Below are 27686 nucleotides of genomic sequence, written 5' to 3' on the forward strand. Positions count from 1 at the left end.
GTTGCTTATCAGCTTAAGGAGATTTTGGGCTGAGACAATGGGGTTTTCTAAATATACAATCATGTCATCTGCAAACAGGGACAATTTGACTTTCTCTTTTCCTTATTGAATACCCTTTATTTCTTTCTTCTGCCTGATTGCCCTGGCAAGAACGTCCAACACTGTGTTGAATGGGAGTGGTGCGAGAGGGCATCCCTGTAAAATGATTATTTTAAAAGCAGAAAAACCTAAATAACACTTTCAAAATAGAAACAATATAGAGAAATCCAAAAGTGATGCTGATTAGTTATTACTAATTGGAATGAGTTTATATATAAGGTTATATTATTTATCTAGCGCAAAAAAAAAAAAAAAAAAAAAAAAAACCTTCGGAGTAATAAAACAACTTGGCCCAAACTTCAGTGTAATACACATGCAACTAATTGTACAATTTAACTCACTGGGATTTCCAGTCAACAATTTTTAATTGTTCAGGTTGTCATGTTAACATTATTTACATATCCTTTCCAATACACACATTGATGCTTTTATTCATATTTCTTTTTGTAAAGAATATGATAGGATAGAGAATTGAGAAAGCAGTGACTGAAATGTAATTTTCTCTTATGACTGAGAATATTCTCCAAAATCTACCCAATTAAGCAATTAAATATTTTAATATAAAATTTCAGGTTTACAATGAACACAGAGACCTCACCTTTCATAAAAAGCATCCTGTAGAAAACTACCAACAACAAGATTTAAGACATTTTCCAGGGGCACTATAATAAAGATTTATCTCATTTGCTTCTGACTTCTTAGCATGCTCCATTAGTTGCCCCAGACTGACAGACATGCTGAACAAAGGTCCTTCGGGTTGGGAGCATGTTGAGTGGATCCGTTTGGTTGGAGTCCTTTTCTCATTGTTAATTCCATGGAAAGCAAGGAGGCAGCCTGGCTCCGGAATGAAGGCAAGTGACTTGGACACTTGGCTTTTACTCTGTAAAAGTGCAGAATTAGTATAGTCCTTCTGCATCTGTTGATTTGGTGAAAAAACAAAAAACAAAACAAAACTGAACACGACTCTATGGTTCTGAATCCTGATATTAATATAGCAAATTTTAAAACCAAATATACAATGTTTCTTTTAACTACGTGTTCTTTTCATAATGTGCATTCTTATACCCATCTATAAACATCTATTCACTTGCTTATATTTTGAACTCAAAATATACCTGATATTACAATATTTGAAGTTGATGGAAGAAGTTTTACTTTAGATACTTAATTTAAACATTTATAATATTTCTGTTACTAAAATGTCTCACAGATTAGACAAGCTTTGTTCAGCTACTCCAACACTTCCACACTTTTGCCAACTAGTTTGCCAAGATTTTATTTTTTTGCATCTGACTTTCAGTAACTTGACTTTTAATAATTTGTCTCAGAAAATCTGCCTTCCCAGAAGATACTATAGTCATCACAGCACCTATGATATAGTTTAATAATTTCACATACTTTTTCCCTTTGGAGGGGGATCCCCTTCTTATTTCCATTCTTCTAGTTTTTCCATAGACTCCTTCCATCAACTTCAAATATTGTAATATCAGGTATATTTTACGTTCAAAATATAAGCAAGTTAATACTTTATGTCTATAGATGGATATAAGAATACACATCATGAAAACACCATATAATTAAAAGAAAAATTGTATATTTGGTTTTAAAATTTACTATATTAATATCAGGATTCAGAATTGCCCTCTTTTTTGGCAGAAGATTGACTGAAACAGTAATAAAAAGGAGTCAGCCTGAATGGTGACTGAGAGATTCATTACATATTTCAGTGGATTCATTTGTGAAAGGTGGACACATCTTAGTATCTGAAGCCGACTTTGTGCAGGGTAGTGTTTTCTCTCTTCCACAGAATACTTTTGGGGTAATTCTCAAATACAGATGGAGACTGATGAACAGAATTGACCACTGTATTTTTTTTTTTTTTTACAGTGGTTTAAACAGGGCATTCACGTTGAGTTTGTATGTACCTCTATTAGATACTCTTTTTATTCTTCAGGCTAGCGTTTTTATTTTAACCACATCACTTTCTCTAAAAGGGTTAAAATATCAAAATGTAGTAAGTTAAAATGGCTTTATTTAGTGATTGGCCAATACAATAGTAAAGCTTCCTTAAGTAAGTATAAGCTCAATGTGTTGAGCTTTCCTATATGTTTTCTTCTCCACACTCAGAATTTGAGCAAGATTTGATGGGAATTCTACAGTAAAAAGTCTTATAATAATATCGTTACCAAGCTGTAGTACATATGAGATCATCTTAACAGAAAAGGAAGCTGAGACCTTCAGAGGTTAAGTGGCCCCAGGTCACACAGCTGGTACCACAGCTCTCCGGATCCCTGAACCCTGCCACAGGTTTATGTGACAGCCTTACGTAAGAAGGGGCACTCAAGAGCAATTTACTTTTCTCTTCTCAGAGTTTCAGCGCTGCCACACTTTTTGCACATTGCACTAGGTGCAAGCCCAGAAATTCTGCCAGGAGCAAAACAACACTCCTTAAACACCCTGTGACTTTCAGAGCTGTGTAAAATAAAAGGTTGAAGTTAATGATTGCCAGTTTGGAGGGAGTAGTTCCTCTTCAGAGCCAAATGTATGTGGGGAACAGATGAGGCTGTGGGAGTGAAGTTGGCAAAAGGGAAAGAGAAATGAGTCTATTCTTTCTGGAAAATGAAAGTATAATAAATATCTGAATAGCTTAGATGTTTATATTCATCTAGAGATTCTTCCCATTTGAAAATGAAATGTCTATATATTTAGAGTGAGTAATCTTGAAAAATAATTTTATATTTTTTTTAAAATATCATGAAATGATATTTGGAAGCAAACAGATTGTTTTTAATAGCCCATATCTGTAGAACTATTTGTATTTTCTCTTCTAACAGGATCATTACTTCTTATGCTGAGATTCCTATATTCAAGCAGTGACTCATGTTAAGATAATATGTTCCAACAATTTGAGAACTAAAAGCAAATATACCTCAGAGATAATGATTATTTAAATTTTTGGTTCATAGAGATAAAACTGTCTGACATAAGGAGTATGGACGTAATAGCCAAGAATTCTATCATTTTATTTCACACTCATTTTGTTTTTGAAAAGTCTCTTATCATATTTGAGATCCCACATACCACATTCTACTCGAAGACATTTGTTAGCAGAAGTTCTCTGGAATTTCACTCTCATGCTGTTCTTACAGGATATTTTGTAGAACTGTGCTCCAAGAAAACTCTAATCTAATGAAATGTTCCTGGAATCTCCATTCATAAATCTATTCTGTGCCTAATTATATAGTGTAGTGGTTCTTGTTATAGGATGTTGCTAATGTCTTTCCCATTTGTCCTTTTCACATATTTTCTAATTTAGGAGTATTCTTAATATGTTGAGCTTCAGTTTCGAAAGTAGGTATAGCATATAATTTTTTTTCAAGCAATGCAACTTTGATAATGTTTTCAGAAGTTGAGTTTTCTTATTTCTCAAACAATAAACACAAATAAGATAGCTTTTAAAAATATATATGCATTTGGAAGTTTTCTAAGTTACTTGCTGAAATCTCTGTATATAGAAACACGTATACACACATGCACACTTTGCAACTCTCACTTAAGGGACATCCCAATTTAATTCAGTGGTCATTTTACTCCATTTTTCAATAGAATCACAAGATTTTAATTGAGACAAGTGATATGCCTGGCTGTGTTTGAGTACTTAACATTAATTAGTCATGGGGAATATTCAGGTGTTATCTGTGAGAACCTATTTTTTCTTTTTTTTTATTAGTGGGACTTTCACTCTTGTTACCCAGGCTAGAGTGCAATGGTGCAATCTCGGCTCACTGCAACCTCTGCCTCCCAGGTTCAAGCAATTCTCCTGCCTCAGCCTCCCAAGTAGCTGGGATTACAGGTGCCTGCCACCACACCTGGCTAATGTTTTTTGTAGTTTTAGTAGAGATGGGGTTTCACCATGTTGGCCAGTGTGGTCTCGAACTCCTGACCTCAGGTGATTCACCAGCCTCAGTCTCCCAAAGTTCTGGGATTACGTGCCCAGCCTGAGAACCTGTTTTTATATCACATCAATAATGTTGACCCTACAGGATCACATGGAATGAAATGATTTTGTTTATGTAGTTTAAAATGACACTCTATTCTCAAAAAAAAAAAAAAAGAAGAAGAAGAAGAAGAAAGAAAGAAAGGCCTTTTGCCTAAATAGCATCAAGTGCAAACTTTCACTTGGTTTAACTTTCAAAAGTTTAACTTATTAAATGGCAAATACTAAAAAGCACTATTTTGTTGGGTGGAAATTAGCATACTAAAAGTTGTATAGTTCCAGTCAAATAAATACTGTTGAGACTGTAGTCCATGCCCAGGATTACTGAAAATTCAATTGTATAAGGTCTTGAATTATTCCCGGGCATATTTTTCCCCAGTCTAAGTAGTCCAAGATTTGTAATTGTTATGCCCCCATAGCTGTTGGTGAGGGAAATTTTCAAATTCAATTCACTGTCTCTAGAGATTTCACATAGTTAAAAGGAGTGTGATATAATATTTTCCTGACTGTCAGATTGAATTTGAATTGAGTTCCAGTGTGGAGAACTGCTTGGATACATTAACTGAAACTTTTACTGTGTAAAATTTTGTGTGGTTGTACAAGGTCAAATCACATACAGCACCACTTTTTTCATTTAAATGTAGGGAATAATTCAGTTAGGGGAGGTTGGCAGTGGTGGTAGTGTACAATTCCTAAGGGCAAGGGAATGTGTGTGCGTGTGTGTGTGTGTGTGTGTGTGTGTGTGCATATTTCCGCTTCTCACAATATAAATGTAATGTCTATAGTAATTTTAAAAATCCTCTAGGCCTGTTGTCAAATATGCTTTATAGCTGAGAGAATATAAACAGCTATGAATTGTTAAAAGAGCAGTATTTAGCCAAACAGGCCTCAGCGCTTTTGATCTGTTACCCAGTTAAGGAAGCCACACACCGAGGGCATTTTTAACAGCATCAAACTATATCTCACGACATTGGCATGAGATTCTCTAATGGTATTTTTGTTGTATTTCCTAAACTAAAGTCAATGGAGGCCAATTTTTTAAATCAAATAACACTTCTACTTCTGTTAAAGGTATGTAATATAAAAATAAGCTCATCTCATGGAAAGATTTTCCTATGACTTTCATTTCTTTCTAACCCTCCTTTTGGAAATCCTCAGTATCTTTTTTTCTAGCAAAATTTGGAATCCCTGGGACAACATTATGTCACCAGTTTCTTGGGTTAGTCCTCTATTATTTACCTTTGGGCTGTCTACTTTTATCTCCATTAACCTTTTGGCTTGACTATAAACATTTATTGAAGGCTTCCTCCTTTGTCGGTCCAGTAACTCTAAAGGTTAGTGAGAAGTGGATGCTAGTCTGACCTCTCTCATCCACATTAGATGATTTTAATTATTCCTAAGAAATGACACTTTTGACCCATTTTGTCCTTGTCAAGTTTGTCTAGTTGTGGGCTGTCTAAACGTGAAACTCTGGGTTCAAACCATGTCCAGGAGTGCAGAATTTTAAAATGTACAATGTGGAGCCTCAGAAGTGCACAAGATTTCTTTTTTTTAAAAAAAGAAGACATTCCAGTTTAAGTGAAATTCAAGGCTATTGTTATGTACCTTGAATTGATTTATTACTGAAAGAGACTGTCTAGATAACAGACAAAATACAAACTTGAACCTATAAAAATTCAATATTTCAAAATGGAAAAAAATGGAGAAAAATTTTGTATAAGTGAAAATAAGCTAGGTTTTGCTGAGGTTGTAAGCAATCCTAATACTACAACAGCTTTGTACATGAAAAAGTTCATTTCTTTCTCATACTCCCTGACCACTGCAGTTGCCAGTCCACCTCTTTGTTTCCATGATTGTTTCAGCAAAAGCAAGGCATAATGGTGAATTGGCCATTGGATCTCACGGGTTTTGTGTAGGAGTGACACAAGCCACTTCTTCAATTTCATTGGTCAAGCAAAGTCACGTGGCCAGATCCAACTTTAAAAGAGATCTGGAAATTGAAGAGTTGGAACTAACTGATCAGTAGCCATAATGACTATCACAACCTTTCAATTAGATAATAAAGACTTTTTGTCTAGACATCTATGCTAATCACTACAAATATGACCGGAGCCTGAGAAATGGTGGGGATTCAGTAAATGCTTTTTTGTGTGTTTTATTTCATTTTTTAATGTAGCTATCCAGCAAAAGTTTGATGTGCGTCTGTAGAGTACTAGGCTCTTTGCTAGTTACTTCTCAAAAGCCTCTGAAATGAAAATTAGCCCCACTGTGCTGATGTCCGTTCTGAAGTTCAGAACACTTAAGTGGTTTTCTAGTCATAGATGCTACCAGTGGCATGTGTTAGGATTCAAACCTAGATAATGTGACTCCAAAAACAATAATGTCCTTTTGTTATACTTCAACTGTAAAGTCAATGATGCTTCAAGATATGACATAACTGATTATATAAGCAGGAATTATTACAGTCACCATTGTGTATTTGCTGGTATTTTAAAGCAAGAACACAGTATCTCTAATTGATGGGGACAGGAGGCAGAGAAATTCTAGGCAGAAAAGGGTGGGTCCCTGGCAAAAATGCCACCCTCAAGCCAAAAAGCCTGAAACCATGGCCCAAAGTGAGAACTTCTATCCCTGTTTTCCCACTCAAATGTTGTCTTTTCCTAAACCACCTACACCGTCCCATCCTGTGCCTATAAAAATCTTCAGCTGGTAGACAGGACTATGGCTGGACGTTGGAGAGAAGCAGCTTGACTTCAGAGAGATGGTTTGATGGTGCAACTTTGGAGAAGAATCTGGCCAGAGATGGTCGGACTTCAGGGGAAGATTACCTACCCACCCCGTCCCCTTTTCAGCTCCCCTTCCCACTGAGATCTACTTTCATAGACAATAAAATCTCCCACATTTACTATCTTTCACTTTGTTAATGCGACTCCATTTTTCCCAGACACTAGACAAGAGCTTGGGAGCCACGAGTGAGGATACAAAAGGCTGTCACACTGGCCCTTTGCCCTGGCTGCTGGAGAGTAGCCATCTCACATGAAAAGGCAAAGGACCCACTGAGCTGTTAACAGTTAAGCTGACCACGGACGGCAGAGCTAAAATAGCACTCTAACAAGCCCTCTGGGGCTTTGGGAGTCACAGTCACCCCTGCTTGTATGCTGCTGTGGGACCTGCATGGAGTTCACTCCTGCCAGCACTAAAGTGTCTGGCTGCTTCCCGCACCCACTCACCTGCGCACTCCCTCCTGCAAGAGGTGGAACACAGCGGGTCCGAGTGAATGGAGTTTGGTCCCATTGGCACTGAAGTGGCTGGCTGGTTCCAGTGCTTGTTCACTCCAGTTTCCGTACTTGTTGGCTCGTGTGCTCTCTCCCGCGAGGAGTTGAGAGCATCAGGCTGAGTAAATGAGGCACCGCTGTCACAAGTCCCGTGAAGGGGTCAGGGAAATATCCTGCTTCATAATGACTTATAAATAAATGATCAATGGTTGTGGAATAACAAGGTATATTTGGTGTTATTTCAACTAAGGGGAAGCTATTTCACACTTTTGAGCACATTTGATAAGAAAATTAGTTATTTTTGTTTTAACTGTAATCAATAAATCAGGATATCTTTTGTGTTAGCTTTCTATTGCTGCTGAAACACACTACCGTAGACTTGGGGGCTTCAAACAACAGATATTTATTATCTCATATTCTGTAGATCAGAAATATGAGTACAGACTTCACCAGACTAAAATCAAGGTGTCAGCCTTCCTCATGCATTCCTTTCTGGAGGTTCTAGGAGAGAATCCATTTCGTGCTCATTCATTCAGATTGTTGGCAACATTTGGTACCTTGATGTTGTAGAGCTGAAGTTCTTGTTTCTTGCTTCCTGTAAACTGGAGGTCATTCCCAGATTTTAGACACCACTACATTCTTTAGTTTCTGCTCTCAGTCCCCCATCTTTAAAGGTAGCAAAAGCAGACGGCGTTTTTTTCGTGTTGAATCTCTTGGATTTACTCTTGCCTTTCACTTCTACTTGTAAGGATTTATGTGATTAGACCGGGCCCATCTGGATAATCTAGGATAATCTCACCATCTCACGGTACAAAAACTTAATCACCTCTCTGAAATCCCTTTTGCCAAGTAAGGTAGCATATTCGCAGGTTCCAGGGGATTAGGGCATAGCCATCTTTGGTAGGCCATTTTCCTGTCTACCACACCTTTTATGTCTGTTCTCTTTTCCCAAAATGTTGTGCCAGTTGTACCCATTGTAGAGTATGAGATAAAAATTTTGGCCTGACTTTCCTTGTTTGTGATATCTGAGAATTAAACTCAGTGAACTTTAAAGTAGCTTCTAGCTCTTAGTGTTCTAGAATTTTATGAATTCTTATGTTGGAGACACAGGAAGTGAACCTAATGATCAATGTGGATATTATTGTTATTTTCTATTCATGGATTTTTCTGGAGTGTAGATTTCATATAATCCTGGCTAACTCCTTCCTTCTCACACTTGGTAATCTTCTTTGAAGTCAGTCAATCTCTGCAAAAGTTGACTTCTTCAGAAAGAAATTGACTTACCTCCTCAAAACTGTAATAACTGGTCCCTTGAGATTTTTTATCTACTTATTATTTACTTTACAGCTTGGGTATAACTTTCAGCAAGTCTTTGCTCCATTTTTTTCTTCTGCTTTATTGATTTGGTCTAAAATAAATTATTTTATCAATTTTTTAATAAAGCCAATGGTACTTGTACCCAGGCAAAATAAATCTTTGCCAGAGTTTTAAAAGATATAATGCCTAAGTTACCATTAGGAAATATATTAATTGATTACTTTTATATTTTACTCACAATATCAGCTCCTCTAATCCTTAATTTGCTTATGTAGAACATGGAGAAAATGTTAGTACCTAACTTCTGGAGTTGTAAAAATCAAAAAAGACCATTCAAGTGAAATGCTTACCTCAATAGCCAACATGTAAACCACTAATATTGTTTTAGTAGTAGTAGTGGTGGTGGTGGTGGGGGAGGTGAAAAACTCATCCTAAATTGCCCAAGGCATTGAAAATACAGCTTCCTGGAAAACCTTTCAGTTCCAGAAAAACCACTAGGTGTGGTAATATTTAGAAACAAAGCTAAATATAAATATTGGCTCTGCCCTCTGCCACCTACCAACAATTTGACCTAAAGGATATTATTTAATTTTTCAGTTGCAATTTTCTTACTAAAAATATACATGTGGGCTAGGTAAGTAAGGGAAATGCCTAACAAAATCCTTGCACAAGTAGCCTAAACAGTAGTACTCTTATTCCATCTCCCTAAAAAATCTTTATTGGCTTCCTTCTGCTTACAGAATTAAGCACAAAGTAAAGTTTACCAAAGTTTTGCCTAATGCATCAAGGTCTTTTAAAATCTGTTTATAACCTGCCCTGCCAGATACATATGCTATTATGTTCTTTCCATTTATCAATAACAATAATATTAATGATGATTATGATAGATAATACTTTTCTAGTGCTGTCTACGTAACAAAAAGAGTGCTAAAGACTTCATAAGAACTTTAACCAGAGTCCCAGAACTCCCATTTCCTGCACACTTGACTTTCTTATAGACTGTTCAGCCTTTGCCCACACTGTTTCCAGCAACTGCACATTCTTCCTGTTTATCCTTTAAAATCCTGCCCGAATGTTGCCTCTTCTATGATGTGTCCCCAGACTCCAAAGGATGGGAGTTTTTCTCTTTCCTTCATTGACCCCAAAACAATTGACACATGTCTTAGCACTTCCTACCATGGTACTTTTCACATTACTTTAAACATTTTTAATGTATCTGTATCCTTCACCAAAAAAGACTTACTTACATTCCTAGCACAAGGCACAGGACTGAGTTTGCTTATTTGTGAAATGAATGGAAGATTATGGTTTTGGAAAATCAGTTGATTTACTTTATACTAAAAGATTCTCTAAAGAATGTAAGTGATCACTATCTATTTTTTATAGTATCTATGAAATTATTATAAAAGCTAATTTACTGTGTCAAAATTCATAGGATTCTAAGAACTATGAAACAAGGTGATTAAATAATTTAAAATAATTATTTTTCATAAAATAAGATAATCTGGGAAAAATAGGCCAGGTGCCTGTTTGAAATCTATTATTTAAAATCGGGAAAGAGTGATGTTACAAATAAGTCACTGAGTGCCCCTGCATAGGCTTCCTGAAATGGTGGACTCCCTCCTCTGACTTGTTCTGCCTGGGCCTGGAGAACTGCAGATCCTTTGGGGTTTAGTTTAGTTTTGTTTAGTTTTGTTTTGTTTTGTTTGAGACAAGAGTCTAGCCCTATCACCCAGGCTGGAGTACAGTAGCATGATCTTGGCTCACTGCAACCTCCACCTCCTGGGTTCAAGCAATTCTCCTGCCTCAGCATCCCAAGTAGCTGGGATTACGGGCATGCACCATCACACCTGGCTAATTTGTGTATTTTTAGTAGAGACCAGACTTCACCATGTTGGCCAGTCTGCTTTCGAACTCCAAGTGATTTATCCACTTCGGCCTCCCAAAGTGCTGGGTTTATAGGAGTGAGCCACCACGCCCGACCACCAGATCCTGATCTGTGGATTTATCTGTCAGTCTAATAGTAAAAGAAGAGCAAAATATGTGTCATTAAGACCTAATATTTAATTGGATTTGGATCACTATCATTTCGTATAGAACAAGTTTGTTTCTCCTCTAATCCTATTTTGAAAATCGAAATACAAAATAATGGTTTCTCAGACTGATAGCAATAGGGATAACTTGATAACATTTTTGTCTATATAGTTAAAATATACATAGAATATAAAATTGCATCTTTTTCACAAGGCTTTTAGAGAACTTCTTTGTGGTTATCTTTGCCAACTATTAAGATACATGTTTGAAAAATTAAGACTTCACAATGAATCAAAATATAAATATTAAAGATCAAGGTACTAGAATTTATTATACTTGATTTAGTTATAGTTTATACTCTTTGTTTTAATATTTGAAGTAGTTTTTTTCAGACTTTTTAAATCCATCATGTTTGATTTTTCCATTAAATACTATATTTTATGGTAGTTTTTACATTTATAATATAATTGATATTTTAAGAAATGGGTCAGCATTCATTTTATGCATAGTTTTCAGTATGGCTTTGCAATTAACAATGGATCAGTGTTTTTTGTGCTATCATTGTTGTCATGAGGCAGGTGAAATGGGTTTTCCAGATTCCTGAAAGATTTGAAATCACCAGATTACGTGGAACTCCTCAAGTGAATACTTGTTAAGACCAATTTGGGAAATTTGTGATAGTATGTATCATGTGGAAAAATCCCAAAATGGACTGAGATCTCTTTGGCAGGATCATATCTAGGTGAAAATTCAGTTCAAAAATTACCTTGAGACCCTTGTATTGTACTCTGAGTTGTGGTTTCATGGTGTTTGACATACAGAACATGGACTGGAGAATGATAAAAGTGAATGCCCGTTCACCGTGACTCATCGGGAAACACAGTCTTGCTGAGACATACTTATTTCCTCCCCAGTTTATTTCCAGCCATGTAAATTTATCCACGGAGGTTTACAGATAAATAATTTGGATGCCAAACAGCCAAAAATTGTGACTATTTTGAGCCTTCTATTTAACATGTACACTGAAAATACTTTGTTAGAATTATAGCACTTGTCTCTGTGCTTCTGTGGTTCTCAGAGCAAGGGATGTCATGCTTTAGTTGCTCTGCATTTGAATTTATTCATGATTCCTCTTTTACAGTCTTTCTGGAGACAATGTATGGTGCATCATTAGCATTATTATTATTTCAGTTACAGTGAGACTACATATCCACACTTAAGGGGTTGGGTAAATGTCATTATTCATTCAGAGTAAGTTCTTACTCTAATATAAATGTTGCTCAGGACAGAGCTTTGAAATGGATCCTGATTCTTTAAATTCTTTCCTGTCTGTTTCAGGAAATAGTGAGATCCTGTTGATAGTAAAGTACAATGTGTCTAAAGTTCACTTCTAAACACTCTGCTCTTTGCAATGAAAGTCATCTGCATTCTCTTTATAATTCAGAGCCACAAGAGATCTGTCTAATCTTGGAGATCTGATTCAGTATCATTTAGGAAAAAAAAAAAAAATCCTTGATAATATTTCTACCATTCAGATTAGTGAAAGCAGTAAAGCTTTACAGCTTCTGTCGTCTTAAAAAGATATCATGAGACAGGGGAATAAGGACTTGGATTATGGTTTGGGAGATTTAGTTGTTTGTAAAAATAAAATGATTAGTACAGTTATTATTCAAGTTTTTAATCAACGGAAGCAAATGGCATCTGTTTGTTATCATTCTTTCTACAGAAGACAAAGGCTCAGGTCCCAATGGTGCTGACTGCTGGTCCCAAGTGGTTGCTGGATGTGACTTGGCAAGGAGTGGAAGACAACAAAAACAACTGCATTGTGTACAGCAAAGGTAAATGCAAGATTGTTTCCCTCTCTCTTTGGAAGTATTAAAACCTGAGCATTGCAAAACAGCACCTGAAGAGCTGGAACGGAAGTACAAAGTATAATTTGATCCTCTCTCGTCCTGTTTTCCCATTTGAGTTCCTCTAATGTGTATTTTCAGTAAAGCCACCTTTTTTGTTTTTCTGTGCAACATAAAACAAAAAGGGTCATACCATTAATTACTTAGTGCCTTATACATTTACCTAACTCTGTATTTGAGTGGCTTAACTAGTGTCTTTCTCTTGCTGTTAGTATCGTTGATAGCCAGGTTTGACGAAACTCCAAATTCTCCTTTTAGACATTATCAAAAAGTGAAATCTTTCTAAAGTTTAGCAATTTGTGTCAAGGTGCATGGTCCAAGAGGCGCTACATTCTAGCCAGTTTCCGGAAGTCATGTGTGATGAGAGGATAGCTGGAAATGAAACCTTTGCAAAGACAGAAATCTTCCCCCTGGTGATTTCTGAAGGGCAGGAGGCAAACTCTAAAGCGGAAGCTGATGACTTGCAGGGCATTGCCTTTGATTTGCTCAGTGTGACATCAACCCAGACTGCGTCATGTAGCTGCGCCCTGGCTACAAAGGAGCCGCAGCTCCATGATGGCACGTCGTGGGGCTGGCTGTCCATAGCACGGGACCCTCCTCACGTGTGGTGTAGTTTTGGGGCACTTTTCTCCACATTCGAGTCTTGGTCCTAGCTCTGTACTCTTACAGTGAAATCCCTAATCTCACTTCTTCATAAATATTGCAAAACTTTGTGCTTCTCATGTTTAATTTCCCTTGGCTTTCTTTTTAAACCAAATAGACCTACCGAGATCAAAGATGTATTTGCACATTGAACCTAGAAACCATAAAAGCATACAAGGGAACAAGCAAATAAGCACCCCTATCAATATATTAACATATAAAACACTAATCATAACATCAAAGACTCTTAAAAACTTGCTAGAAACAATTACAACTTGTTCCTATAATCATTACAATTTGTACACTTATAAGAGGATTGCCTCTAAACTACCATAAACCTTTGAAAGTTGAAACACCGGAAAGAGGGAATTTGCAAGCTAAAAAAAAAACCAATCTGCACACCAGGATCTGATTATAGTTTTTTCCTTCTATAATTGCTTGTCCCCATACCCACTAATTTTCTAACCTGAAATACCTGTGGTATGCTGGTGGGAGCGTTCAGCTAAAAGGGATGTGAGATTTTCCCAGGATATGCCAATATAATCTATCAAAGTGGAAAGTATAGGGAATCAGTTTACCAGTGCCGACATTCAGAATACAAAAGAAATACAAAATTCCTGCCTTGGAATGCAGGACCACTTGTTGGGGACAGATTTCTGTTGTATGATATTTTATCTTCATTGTACCAATATAGTACGGAGGGAAACATGGCAATAGCTGGTCCTCATTTATGATTCAAATTCATTGCACTTTTAAATCAGCTATTCTTTTAGTAGAGATGATTGTTACATATTTTCAGTATCCCTTATCCAAATTGCTTGGGACCAGAGTGTTTCAGATTTCAGATTTTTTTTCAGATTGGAATATTTGCATGTACATAATGAGATATCTTGGAAATGAGACCCAAGTCTAAACATGAAAGTCATTTATGTTTCATAAACACAAAATACACATAACCTAATGGTAATTCTATACAATATTTTATAATTTTGTGCATGAGACTAAGTTTTGACTGTCACCCATTGCGTGAGGTCAATTGTGGAATTTTTCACTTGTAGCATCATATGGTGATCAAAAGGTTTTGGATTTTGGAACAATCTGAAAGATTTTGGATATTCTGATTAGGGATGCCGAACCTGTATAACAGAATTGGAATTCTGTATTTAGTGGGGTATGCTAACTTGAGCAAACTTATGTGTTTATGGTTGGCTATACCTTATATCTTTTTTCAATAAACAACTTAGAGTAATTAATAGAAGCTTATTAATTGTTCATTAATTAACTGGTAAAGCATGTATTGAGTCCAACTATGTGCTAACCTTGTACGTTGATGATAGTAGCCACCATTTATTGGGCACACCTTGAATTATCTTCTTGATGCTCCCATGCCAAATTGTATGTGCTTCTCTCATTGCTCTCTATTACCTTATTTCATGATCATGAGTATACAGTTTATGTGTCCAAAAAAGGAGTAAGTAAAAAAGTTAGTTATGATTGCCTGCCTCTTCAATCTACTCTATATTTACTGAGGACGCAGATTGTGTCTTAGTCACCTTTCTATTCCTGGTCTGGCATGCTACCTGTACAAGAAAAGCACTAAGTACATATTGATTGGTTGACCAGATAAACAAATGATGAATTGTTGCCAGACACTGAAATAGACATTTCACATACTATGATGATGAACTGTATGAATTGCTGCTATTCAATAATGTTTTAACCTGTAAAGGGTAATTTGGCATTGTTCAACTTACAAGAACAATTGGTTTTGCAGTTCAAATGCCAGAACTGTAATAACTACTGTGTATGCTTTTTAAAGCTTAATCCTTATTTAATAGCTCCTATGAGATAATCAACGTACTACCCCATTTTACAAAGGTAGATAAAAGACTTAAGTAGGGTAAATAGTTTGTCATGGTCACATGGCTAACAAGTGATTGAGTGGGATTCAAGCATACATTTGTCCAACTTAGGGTTGAAGTGATGCATACTAGAATATGTTCTGTCTGCTTTAAGCTTCAAAACAACTCAATGAAATAGATAGTATTTTCTCATTTTGCACCTATGACTTAGAGAGGTGGCATGATTGCCTGTGATCATAGAGAGCTAACAATAGAGCTAAATTCAATCTACGTCTTGACAGCTCCAAATTCTGTACTCCTTGAACTACATGACTCTGCCTTTCCCTTTACCACTGTTAGATGATGAGTAACAACCAAAACCACTCGGGCTTTTATCCCTAGAAATCACAAAATATATATATTAAAGTGTGGCATTTCCCAAAACGCATTTCATAGAACCATAAGATTAAAGAAAAAAGCCCCATGACCAAATATCATTTATCGTAGCCCTCTTGAAAACTCACAGTGGATGCTGATATTAATGATCTAGAATTATGCAGTAAAAAACAAAAACAAAAAGCCCTGATCATTTGCATTTCAACATATATATTTTTGTTTCTCTACTTTGCTGCAGACTTTTCTTTGATCTTCTACCTGGGGTTCAGAGGCCTGAAACTAATTTCTAGTATTTAGAGTGCCTTTAGAGGGAGGAGACAGCTCACGCAGAGCATGTCCCAAAGTTGCATCAATACCTTAATATTCTGGGATTTCACTAGGGATTGATTGGATCGTGGAAAATATGACCCCGGGAGGCGCTCCTACTGGTATCCAAACACGCTGGACTCTGGAGTCGTCTGTCTCCACAGTCTGTATGTATGATAACACTCCTCAAAGCAAAAGCTTTTTGAAGATGGAAGGGTTAACAAATGTTAACTTGAACCTCTACAATGTTTGTGGCATTTTCATAATGCCTACATTGTTTATTAATTGGGCCTCTTTTGTTTTCAAGCAATAGAAATCTAACTGAAATTAGATTCTGCCAAAAAATTGTGTGTGTGTGTGTGTGTGTGTGTGTGTGTGTGTGTGTGTGTGTTTTGGGGTAGGTGGGTTCATCTGCTCATATCACTGAGAGTCCAGGGATATTCTGGATGTCAGGAACTGCTTGATTCAGTTGCTCAAACTTTGTTCCCAGACTCTCTCTCTCTATCATGTGGCTCTTCTTTCTTGTGTGGGCATCATTCTCAGATAACTAGTGGCAACTCCAGACTTATTCCACCAGCATAGCAACTTCGGTGAAAAGAGAGCTTTTCTGGGTTTTGTGATTAGAGCACATCACATACCATTCCCTGAACCAATTAATCACTATGACTCTCCTAGGCAGACCATAGTCAGCCTGGGGCCTAAAAATAAAATTAACCCCACATGAGCCACTGAAATGGAGGAGAGATAGTTCCCTAAATAAAACCAAGGATATGCTGCCACAAAAGAGTGGTTGCTTCTTGGGCCAACATCCATGCTCCCATGTGTCACATATTATTCCTAAAGTGTAAAAAGCTCTTATGGACGATGAAAATTAAATTCCTGATGCCACAATTGTATTTATTTGTTTTTTTCCTAAGAACCTAAACTACCTATAAACTCAATGCCAAATCATTATTATAGGACCTGGCTGAGAACCTATCAGTATCTATTTACAAATAGAAGATAAATTGCAGTGTGACATTTTGCAAAAATGCCATGACTGAGATTTTTGATAGTGTTTTCTTATGGTGTGAAAATAGGCCCATTTAATGTTTAACTATTACCATCTAGGAGGCATACTTGCTTCCCAAAGTATTCCTAAATGTAGGCTAGTAACAAAATTAAATATGACTACAAAGTTTTCATTGTCAGCGTGTCCATCACATTATTATAAAATAAAATTGTGTTATATCACTCAGTGCTATTTGACAGGCTGCCGTCATCTTGTTCTAGAAAAAATTTTAAAAGTATAGTGGTTGGCATTAACATTCGAATCTGATGTGCGTTGTTCCTGCCTCACCTACCCCTTGTCATTCCAGAAAGTAATTAGGTCATCCAGACATTGATGGACCAGACCTGTTGGGTCGTCTGTTTTTTGCCATTATTCTCAACAGACTCCAGATAATTCTAATTTACTTATCTCAGTGGAAAAATACTAAAAAGCATAATGCTGAAGTTAAAAGGAGCTCTGCTGGAGAGGAGGGTGAGCAAAGGCCTGCCCACTTACTCTTAAAATCCACTGTCTGTTGAGCACTGATGATCTACTTCTTTACCTTACCTTATTATATGCTATCTACTGTTTGCAAAGAATGGTGACCTTTTCATATGAAAAACAAATAGTATATTTAGAATTTTATGTGTTGAGGGTATTTAAAATTACACCTTTAGCATCTTTCATGTGGGTTTAATCACTCAGCTTCAAATCAGGGATAATTACATTATTTAGTTCTTCAATTTTCTTGTAGTTGTTATTTCAAAGTAGCCACATTCTCTGGGTCTCCAGCTTAAGAGAATAAACACTGTCAATCAAGAGAGTGAAAAAGTATCTGCTAACCCTCACTCTCACCTCAACCACAGAATATTTCTGTATATGCAAAGCCACAATATTATTGTAAAAATCTGTATTTCATATGTAACCTTAGACAAATCACTTGCCCACTCTAATCTTGATTTTCTCAACTGTGAAAATGGAATAGCAATGGCTACCATGCGGGATTTTTGTGAAGCACCCATTTACATGATTGCAGAGGTTATGATCGATATTATGTTGCTGATTATCGTACAAGCAGTCCTTGTGGTCATAAGTCAGTACACACTAAGAGAAAATGAAGCCAGGCCTCCATGTTGGTATCAAGCATATAGTGATATCGTATTTATAGCGAAGCCTTCTACAAGTCTCATTCAGTCACTTTGAACCCACAGAATATTTGCAGAGATCTGTATCACAGAATCAGAGACTAGAAGCCTGTATGGGAGCATATCATTGGATGTTTTTCTTGGGCACGTGATACTTTTATTTTAGTGAAAGTCTTATATACAGTGCTAGTATAAAGATGAAAATGATGATATTATTACTACTAATAATAGCAATTACCATTTATTAATCTTTGTTCTATTCCAGACACTGTTCTAATCACTTTACATAAATTTTCTTGCTTACAATACAACAGATTCATGATATCTAAACAGTGCTTCTCCCATTTTGCAGATGAATAAATTTAGGTTTCGATGGGTTAAGTAAGTTCAAATGATGAAGTTGGGATTCAGTATTGAGCTTGTTGACTTCAATTCCCAATTGTACAATCAACAAAATTTTGGAAGATGCCATTTACTAAGCCAAGGTTACAGGTTATTGCCTTTCTTTGCAAATTTGCATACATGTTTATTAGCAAATTCTTTTCCGCATTCTTTGGCTTGATTTTAAAGAGATTATTCAAAAACTAAAACAGCAGTGGCAGCAACAGTTTATGCTAATTTCTTTGTTGTTTCTAAGACCACAGCAATTTCAAATCATGTAGACGACTACACAGCAATTTCAAAATCATGCTATGACAGTCTTTAAAGTTCTGATTTTGCAGATTCACACGAATTTAAACATGCAATTAGTCAATTTAACAGTGTTTGAATGTCTTTTATGTCCAAGAGCCTATACTAGTCACCACTGAAATAATGACAGAAATTCTAGTATGATTTAGCTTGGGTGAATAACTTTCTGCACACTCTCTAAATTAAGTTTTCAAAACAAATGTCTTTCATTACAAAGACTCTTGTAAAAGTCTGGACCATGCTCCACCTTAAAATAGATGATCTGTTGCATGTTACTAGAATTTTCAAGCAATAGCTTTGTCTAATGTGGCAGCCAATTTTCAAAGTATCCTAAAAGTTAATGTTTAACTTTACCTAGAGGGCATAATGTCGTATAAATAACAAACTAATTTAAAAGGAAAAATTTGTGTTTGTATTTTATGCATTTATTTAACTATTCAGTAATTCACAGAAAATGTATAACCATTGTCTAATTTTACAGTATTTTTGAAAGAGGGTGAGTGCCCGAACTAAATATTTAGCAGTGGGAATTATAAAATCATAAGGCGATTAAGTTAGCTAGTCACAGAATTCCAATATTGCTTTTTAAATGACTTCAGGATATAGGAGGTACTGTTATCAGGAATACAGTGGAATTGTACAACTGGATAATAACCAAACAAACTGACACAATGTAAAATTACATTATCAGTGTGTTAAAACAAAATTGCGCCCTAAAGGAGTCCACATGCCAGCTCAGAGCTGCAGTGTAATTATGCTTAACTCTGATAATTAAAATACAACGGAGATCAACAGAATCATTTTCATTAAGAAAATTATTAATGATGGTGGTATAACAGTAATTGATTGCAGAGCACCACAGGATAACGCGATGCCGAAAACCCATGTTTCGTGAACATCTGAGGCTTTTTCTGGTTACGTTCTGTTAATATTTTGAGGAGTGAGCAATTTATTATTCCTTTCCTAGGAATCTGTGATTGTAAAAATTGCTGCTTTAAAAAAAGAACACACACACAGTTTTGATTCAAATTGTCATTTCTAAGGGGTTCTTAAGGTCAAGACAAGTGACCCCACTATTGACTGTGTTATTTACCATAGAGCTGTCTGTTGCAAATTGCAGAATGACAGCAACTTCAGCAAATAGTGAGCTTTGTGTCATTTCCATTTCTTACTATGCATTTACTGTTTTTACTGTTATGTTAGTGATTTATTGATGTTATTTCAATCTGGGTCTGGGTGTACTGAATAGTTTATTGTCTTTAGTTATTACTACTATATGCTATATGATGTGAAAAATACATTTGTTTTTATATCAGCATCACTGTGAGTTTCCTTAATGAAATGTTGGTAAATAGCCCTGCACAATAATACCACTAATTACCTTAGTTGATTAGATGTGCTATCTTATTTTGGAGAAAAAAAATATCCTAAGCCACCCTGGATCCATGCATGAATGAAGCTTCTGTCTCTTAGGGGTAGAAACCCAGTTGGAATGCTGGCACATGATAAGAACTAAGAATATATCAGTTTTATAAGTATAAAAATGAGAAATGAAGAATGGGGTCTTTGGAGAAGTGGCTCACTATCATTCAAGGATGTTAGCTTGTCATTCAAAGGGATGCTAATCTTGAAAGCTACCCCCAAAAGTATCTTTGTCGTTGAAATGAGGGACAACTCTTTAGGGTAGATGTTTTTCAGGGTAACATACTGAGAATAGTTTTTAAAACACTGTATTATGTAGAAAAAAAGTATTATAAGATAAATCTAGGTGAAAAAAGGCAGAATATGTGGTTTTGTGCCTAACATGATTATACTTAAAAAGTGTATGCACAGGAAAACATACTGGAAAGAAACAGTGTGAAATTATAAAGATATTTCTGTTAAAGTGGCAAGACTTAGGGAGATTTTTGGTATACTTTTTCATAATTTTCTTCACTTTGATTATTTTACTTATATAATTTCAGAAAATATTTGCATTTGAAAATCATTCTTTGTCTTAACTACATTCTTACTCTTCTTTTTACACAATCCAACTAAAACAAAGAAATCTTTGCATTATCCACAAAGTGTCCTTCATCCACAGAATTTAAATTATTTCCTATTGATATAATTACTTTTCTTTAGTAACTCTGTGAAATTCCTGCCACTTTGTTTTTCATAAGATAATTTTCCAAATAAAAGACACATAACTGAGCACATACTCTGCCCACCATATGGCCCAGGTGTCATGAGGAGTACAAAAGAATATGAGACACCCCCAGCTTAAGAAGCTTATTGAAAGAGCTTACTTGATGAAAGATGTATAATAATGAATTCAGTCTCATACTGTCAAGAAATGTTCACAGAGATGTGGAATTTTGGTTGGCTATTGAACATTGAGTATCAATTTAAGTAATGGGGTGAAGGCTTTTAAGGAGGTTAAAATGTGTGCCTAAAAGCTCCTAGGTTAAGATGAACACAATGTGTTCATGAGTGTATCTGTTCAGTTCAGTTAAAGCAGAGAATTTACAAATGTAACCATTGAGGGGCAAGCCTCCAAAAATTCCTGAGAGCCATGTTGTGGATACGCTTGAATGCTCGTTCTGAAAACCTTAGCACAGAAGCATTGGAGAGTTGCTGACATTTTTAGGGCACACATGATGAAATTAAGATTTTAGTAAGATTATTGTGTCAAAAGTTAAGCACAGGTCCATTCACTAACAAAACCAAGCCTTACGTATCATGGAAATAATGGTGTTCCACACCTCTAGAAAATATTAGTAGTAAACCATCTGCCTTACTTTACTCGTTACCAGACTTCAGCAATTTTTCAACACCAAATGAACCTGCAATCCACACACTTTACCACCATCATTTTCCTATCAGCCCCTCCTGTGCTTACTTCCAGGTTACCTGATGTGGATTCCATGGGTCTGTCATTCTAATCACTTTCTTAGAGTGCCTTACCCTTCTCTCTCTTTTTGGTCTTTACTGGCCTGGTAATTCCTCATTCTGGTTAATCCAGCTCTCCACTTTCTCCTGGCCCCATCCAAGCATCTGAGATTAGGTAAATTAGTATTTGTAAAGTGCCTAGAATAGTGTCTGGTCCACAATGAGTACTATATAAATGTACAGTAAAAATAAAACAAAAGAATTACCAATACCAGCAACAACAGAAAACCAATACTGATCAGTTTTATGTTACTTTTGATACTTTTGACCACAAGGAGATGTGAGCCCTCAGTGTATGTGGTCTGACAATCAAAACTTGTTGTCCTAATCAATCTTGAAGTTACTATTTCAGACTTCTGACTCCCCAAATGTTTAACATCCTCTGTTAAATAATGTTTTTACTTCTTGTTTCCCAAAGAAAATGAGAAAGTGGTAGCACACGTAATACTCCAAGGACCACAATTGGACTGATTACAAGGATTGATATATAATGCAGAGCCAAATCTGGCCCATGACCTGTTTTTGTAAATAAAGTTTTATTGGAACACAGCCACAGCAATTTGTTTATACATTGTCTACGGCTACTTTCATGTTGTAACATCAGAGTTGAGTGGTTGGAACAGAGACAATCTAGTTTGTAAAACCTAAAATATTATGTGTTCTTTATAGAAAAACTTGCCACTCCTAAACTAAACCTACAAACGTATTATCTTGGCATTATATGATCTGCTCCTGGATGCCTCTGTGGCTTCTCTTTCCATTACTTTTTAGCTACTTTGTTCCAGTTGCATGGGCTCCTTGCTTTTGCTTAAAAATACAAGGAATGACACTACCTCAGGGCCTTTGCACTGTATGCTGACTCTGCATTGCTCTATACCTCTGTTTTTTTTAAAAAACAACAACAACAACAACAAAGAACAGGGTTTCGCCGTGTTGGCCAGGCTGGTCTCAAACTCCTGGTCTCGACCTCCCAAAGTTCTGGGATTACAGGCATGAGCCACCACACCCGGCTGTCTATGACCTCTTTCTGAACTCCTCCTAGATGTTGCCTCCCATATTGTCTGTCTAAACGGTCTGCCTAACTACCCTGTCTAAAATACTCTCTCTCCCTCTCTCTTTCTGTTTCTCTCTCTCTCTCCCTCGCTCCCCATACCCCCATCACTACCATTTCTCTCTTTCGCTCCCTGTTTCTCTCTTTCTTCTCTATATCCATCAGTTCAGGAAACTATAACAAAATACCATAAACTTGGTGACTTAAACAATAAATATTTATTTCTCGTGGTTCTGGAGACTGGGAAGTCCAAGATCAGGGTGCTGGCAACTTCACACCTGGTGAGAGCTCTCTTCTGAGTTTGTGGATGGGCATCTTCTTGCTACATAGTCACAAAGTAGAGTGGGAGCTAAGGAGATCTTTCTTGCTTTTCTTCTCATATGTACACTCATCCCACCATGAGAGCTCCACCCTCATGACCTAATTGCCTCACAAAAACCTTACCTCCTAATGCCATCACATTTGGGGTTAGAGTTCCAACATATACATTTTGGGGAGACATAAACATTCAGTTGATAACCTCCTCTGTATCAGTTATCTTTATTTTTGATATTATTGACTAAATAATTTTATTATTTATTTATTTGACACGGAACCTTGCTCTGTCGCCCAGGCTGGAGTGCAGTGGCACCATCTCGGCTCACTGCAAGCTCTGCCTCCCACCTTCACACCATTCTCCTGCCTCAGCCTCCCGAGTAGCTGGGACTACAGGCGCCCACCACCACTCCTGGCTAATTTTTACAGTTTTTAGTAGAGACGAGGTTTCACATGTTAACCAGGATGGTCTCGATCTCCTGACCTTGTGATCCACCCGCCTCGGCCTCCCAAAGTGCTGGGATTACAGGCATGAGCCACCGCGCCTGGCCAAGAATTTTAGTATCAGTTTTTTACCCCTAGAATGGGAGTTCTATAAGGACAGGGATTTTTTTTTTTCTGTTTTTTAAACAGTGCATGGCACATAGTAGCTGCTGAATGAATATTTTTGAATAAACAAATGGATAAACCAATAGGATGCAGTTTTTTCTGTAACATAGAAAGCTATGATGTCTATTTAATAATAGTCTTACAATATTCTTCTTGACTTTCTTTGACTTTCTGCAGTACCCTAAAACTTTATTATTTAACTTTGCTCCTATCACATTTATAATTTACAAGAGGTCTTTCTTGTTCTCTGACTATTCTTTTGTTCATCATCTCGCTCTTTTTATGTGAATATTCATTCTTTTATCTCTGAAGATAGAAATTGGAGGACATTTGGGAAGGTGTGTGTCCTGTGCATTGTTTCTTTTCTCTTGCCTATTCTGTTCCCTGTATTTAATATTGAAAGTTTCCTCAAATGGCTTGAGATACAATGATGTCTGCTTTTTATTTTAAGAGCAGACCACTGTCAACTGAAGAATGACAAGGTTCTTAAATTTAGAAAGGAGAAGTTTATTTCTAATAAAGCGTTGCAGCATGGATGGTGACCGTTCTGACAGGCTGGGAAGCATAGCCTACAGCCAGAAGCCAAAAACAGACACTTTGAGGGTGGGAAGAATAAGACAGGGATTTATGCTGATCGAGGTGGTGAAATATACATAAGCTATAGGAGGAATATTTATAAAAGAAGAAATGGCCAGGCATGGTGGCTTATGCCTGTAATCCCAGCACTTTGGTAGGCTGAGGCTGGCAGATCATGAGGTCAAGAGATGGAGACCATCCTGGCCAACATGACAAAACCCCATCTGTAGTAAAAATAAAAAAATTAACTGGGCTTGGTGGCGCACACCTGTAGTCCCAGCTACTCGGGGGCTGAGGCAGGAGAATTGCTCGAACCCAGGAGGCGGAGGTTGCAGTGAGCCGAGATCACGCCCCTGTACTCCAGCCTGGCAACAGAGTGGGATTCCATCTCAAATAAAAAAAAAGAAAGAAAGAAAGGAGAAACATGCATATGCACAAATGAGCTTCATGCTTCTCAATGGGACCCTTGTTCAGAAAAAAATGGTGGCATTAGCATGATCCAAGGGTGGGGTTTTCGGCTCTTTGGTGTTGAAAGGTGAAACAGAGGACATGAAAACCCTCACTGCACATCCTCCACAGACTGGCCAGAACCACTCTGTGGTTAGCGGTCTCTCATCAGGAAGGAATGCTGTTCAGTTGTTTTGTCAAAACTGCAAAAGGGAGGGGCAGTGTCAGGTGGTTTGTTGGTATCAGGGGTGAAGTGGGTCCTTCTGTTTAACCCTTAGGGAAGAAAGTGTAATGACAATTAGCAATGGGGGGTATGATGAGACATATCTGACCTCCTATCCTGTTATACTCAGGAACTCAGTTATGAAGATTTCTACAGGGTCCCCTTGGCTAAGAGGAGGTCTGCTCAATCTGCTGGCAGACTTAGGATTTCATTTTTTTACTTCTCAATACTACAGGCTGCATGGAAAGGCAGCATGAGTAGGCAGGGCTTATCAACTGGAGGATTTTGCATAGAATCATAGGCTGATGAAAATCCAGCCATGGTAATGAGGTCCCCAAATAACTGTGTATTTAATACTTTGATCTCAGCATGCTTAAATTCTCCCGAGAATAACAGTCTCCCGAGATTTATGAACCTTGCAGCCAGCGTTTTGAAGGAGAGTGGGACCTGGTGGTGCGTTGGGGGAAGTCCTGTCTCATTGTTGAGATTGTAAATGATCGCTTATTCTTCTAATTCAGATGTCACATTAGCACCTGCCTTTGCTGAGCCTGTGCCCCTGGATCTAAAGCCTCTATATGTCAGTTTTCCAAAGATTAAACCTCCATCTCCTAACAGAGTGGGAAGGGGATGTAACCTAGCTCTGTAGGAAATGGCTGGGTCTGGAAGGTAACAGCTTCGTCCTTAGAATGCCTTTCCAAGTTTTAGCTCTGCTGCTCATCCTCCCTCTCAAGGTAACAGGTACCTTTACTTCCTGATCTGTTTTGGGATTCTGCAGATGAAATCTGCCTGTTTCTTGTTGGCCTGCGGCTCTTCAAGTACTTGGATTTCAGCTTTCTGTGCTATGCTGTGTCATTTATCACTCCATCAATTTTCTAGCTTCCAATATTTTGTTGACTTCTATTGTATACTCTGCCCTGTCTCTTTGCCCTTATCACCTTCTTTTCTTCTTTACTGTCATTTTAGTAAAAGGGAGTAGAAATAAATGCATGCAATCAATTCACCACTGAAGTGCAATCATTCACTTCCTTAGTAGGAAGCCCTCTCTGCTCTTTTCTTATGCAAGCTTCTGCAAAGTTTTCTGCCCTCATTCCTTGGACTTATTCAATTCCAGCATCTTCTTTCTTGTTCAGTTTTTGTCTTCAAAACTCCACTGAAGTGACTCTTACAGGTCTCCTGTAGTCTACTTGTTGCCAAGTTTTCATTATATTGGGCTTGATCTAGTCCTCCTTTTCCATTCCATACAAGTCTCTCCATATGTATAACTGTCCATCCACTATATGTTGTCATTCTTTAGTTTTTTTCTCCTCATTTATGTATTTTCCCTTGACTACCTCATTTACATTTTTTAACTACTCAATGCCTGAGAGCCTCATCTGTCACTCCTCTTTCCCAGAAACTCTATGCTTCAATCATACTCAATTGTTTAAAATTTCTCCACAAAAATTAGCTGGGTGTGGTGGCAGGCACCTGTAATCCCAGCTACTTAGGAGGCTGAGGCAGGAGATTTGCTTGAACCTGGAAGTTGGAGGTTGCGGTGAGCTAAAATTGCACCACTGCATTCCAGCCTGGGTGAAAGAGTGAGACTCCATCTCAAAAAAAAAAAAAAAAAAAAAAATCCCTTGCTTGCTTTTAACTACCTTTGTACATCATATTTCCTTTGCCTGATAACCTCACCATCTTTATCATTTTTAACAGGTACCATTAAAGATTTAGTGTGTATCAGCGCCTCTAAAAGTCCTTCTTTACCCTGTCCCCATAAGAAGAAAGATCCAGCCCAGGCTAGATATTGTACCAAGCTGGATGTGAACACCTCAAAGGCAAAAATTCAGTTTTTCACCTCTGTAACTCCACAGCCAGCGCGCAGTATACACCCACTGAATTTTGAATTATTATGTAATGAGATTTATTATGCATCATTCAACAGAATAAACTCTAGGGTTACTTGATTGAGTTTCAGAAATTACTCGTGGAAATCATCTGAAAATCCAGTACCCACAATGGATTCGCCCCATGTCTCAAAAAACGTAACATTCCTTAGTGAGATTTTTAAAATGCTAGAGAATCTGGATGAAGAGGATTCCTTTGAAATGTTGCATATATACATAGCATATATTATCCTGCATCAGTCAGCATGGCAGTGTATACAAGAATTTGAAACAAAACCTACATAGATGCAAAAGACGTTGTCAAACCATAGGGTTTGGTTTGAACAACTTGCATAGCAGCCATGCCAAGACATTGGCTCGCTATTACTGGGCGATTCTTTTTGGACCCACTTTACTGGTAAATGATTTGTTTTATGCGACCACCAGAGCAGGCACCAGAGAAAAGGCAAGTAGGCAAGGTAAAAAGATACTTTATTAGCTAGCCAATGTGAAGGAAGAAAGGGCGAGGTTCACCAGTCTCCCGCGGTGGAGGCCGAGGAAGTCGCTCTGGCGTTCTCGGGCGAGGTTCCCAGATCCGCATATGAGGAGGGGCTGAGGAAGTTCGCGCCGCGCGTCTGCCTGGAGCAGCTTTTGTGTTTACGGCCTGGGAGTGGGAGGGCAGTAGGTGGGACACGGCGTGTTGGGGGGCGTTCCCTAGGTGCGGCCAGGTAAGTTTCGGTTTCCTCGATTGGACGCCATGTTGCGCCTGCGCAGTTGGTCTGTATTTTTCCCCGGCCCGGGCTGCATTTTGCCGCGCGCGCAGGTAAGTTGGTGATGAAGAACCCAGAAATGCGCCATCTTAGTCGTCTTGTCCTCTCCCCTCGTCCAGTAAGTAAATAGTAACCGTGTCTGTTTTCAGCTCTTCACTGGGGGAAAGTCAGTCAGAAACCTCTACTCTTTGCTCTAATACCTGCAATTGGAGGCTTT

At 37.5% G+C, this 27686-nt stretch overlaps 1 protein-coding gene across 12 annotated transcripts in view; it reads left to right on the forward strand.

The window, feature by feature from the left end:
* Positions 1 to 27686, forward strand: part of ZFPM2 (zinc finger protein, FOG family member 2) — a 503820-nt gene that overhangs the window by 312274 nt on the left and 163860 nt on the right. For all 12 annotated transcript variants that reach the window (XM_073999280.1, XM_073999283.1, XM_005563905.5 and 9 more), the window contains one exon: positions 12449 to 12560. In XM_073999280.1, coding sequence (XP_073855381.1) covers positions 12449 to 12560 — 112 coding nt within the window. The remainder of the gene's footprint in view (positions 1 to 12448; positions 12561 to 27686) is intronic.

This window comes from Macaca fascicularis, chromosome 8 (assembly GCF_037993035.2).
Source record: "Macaca fascicularis isolate 582-1 chromosome 8, T2T-MFA8v1.1".
Lineage (NCBI taxonomy): Eukaryota > Metazoa > Chordata > Mammalia > Primates > Cercopithecidae > Macaca > Macaca fascicularis.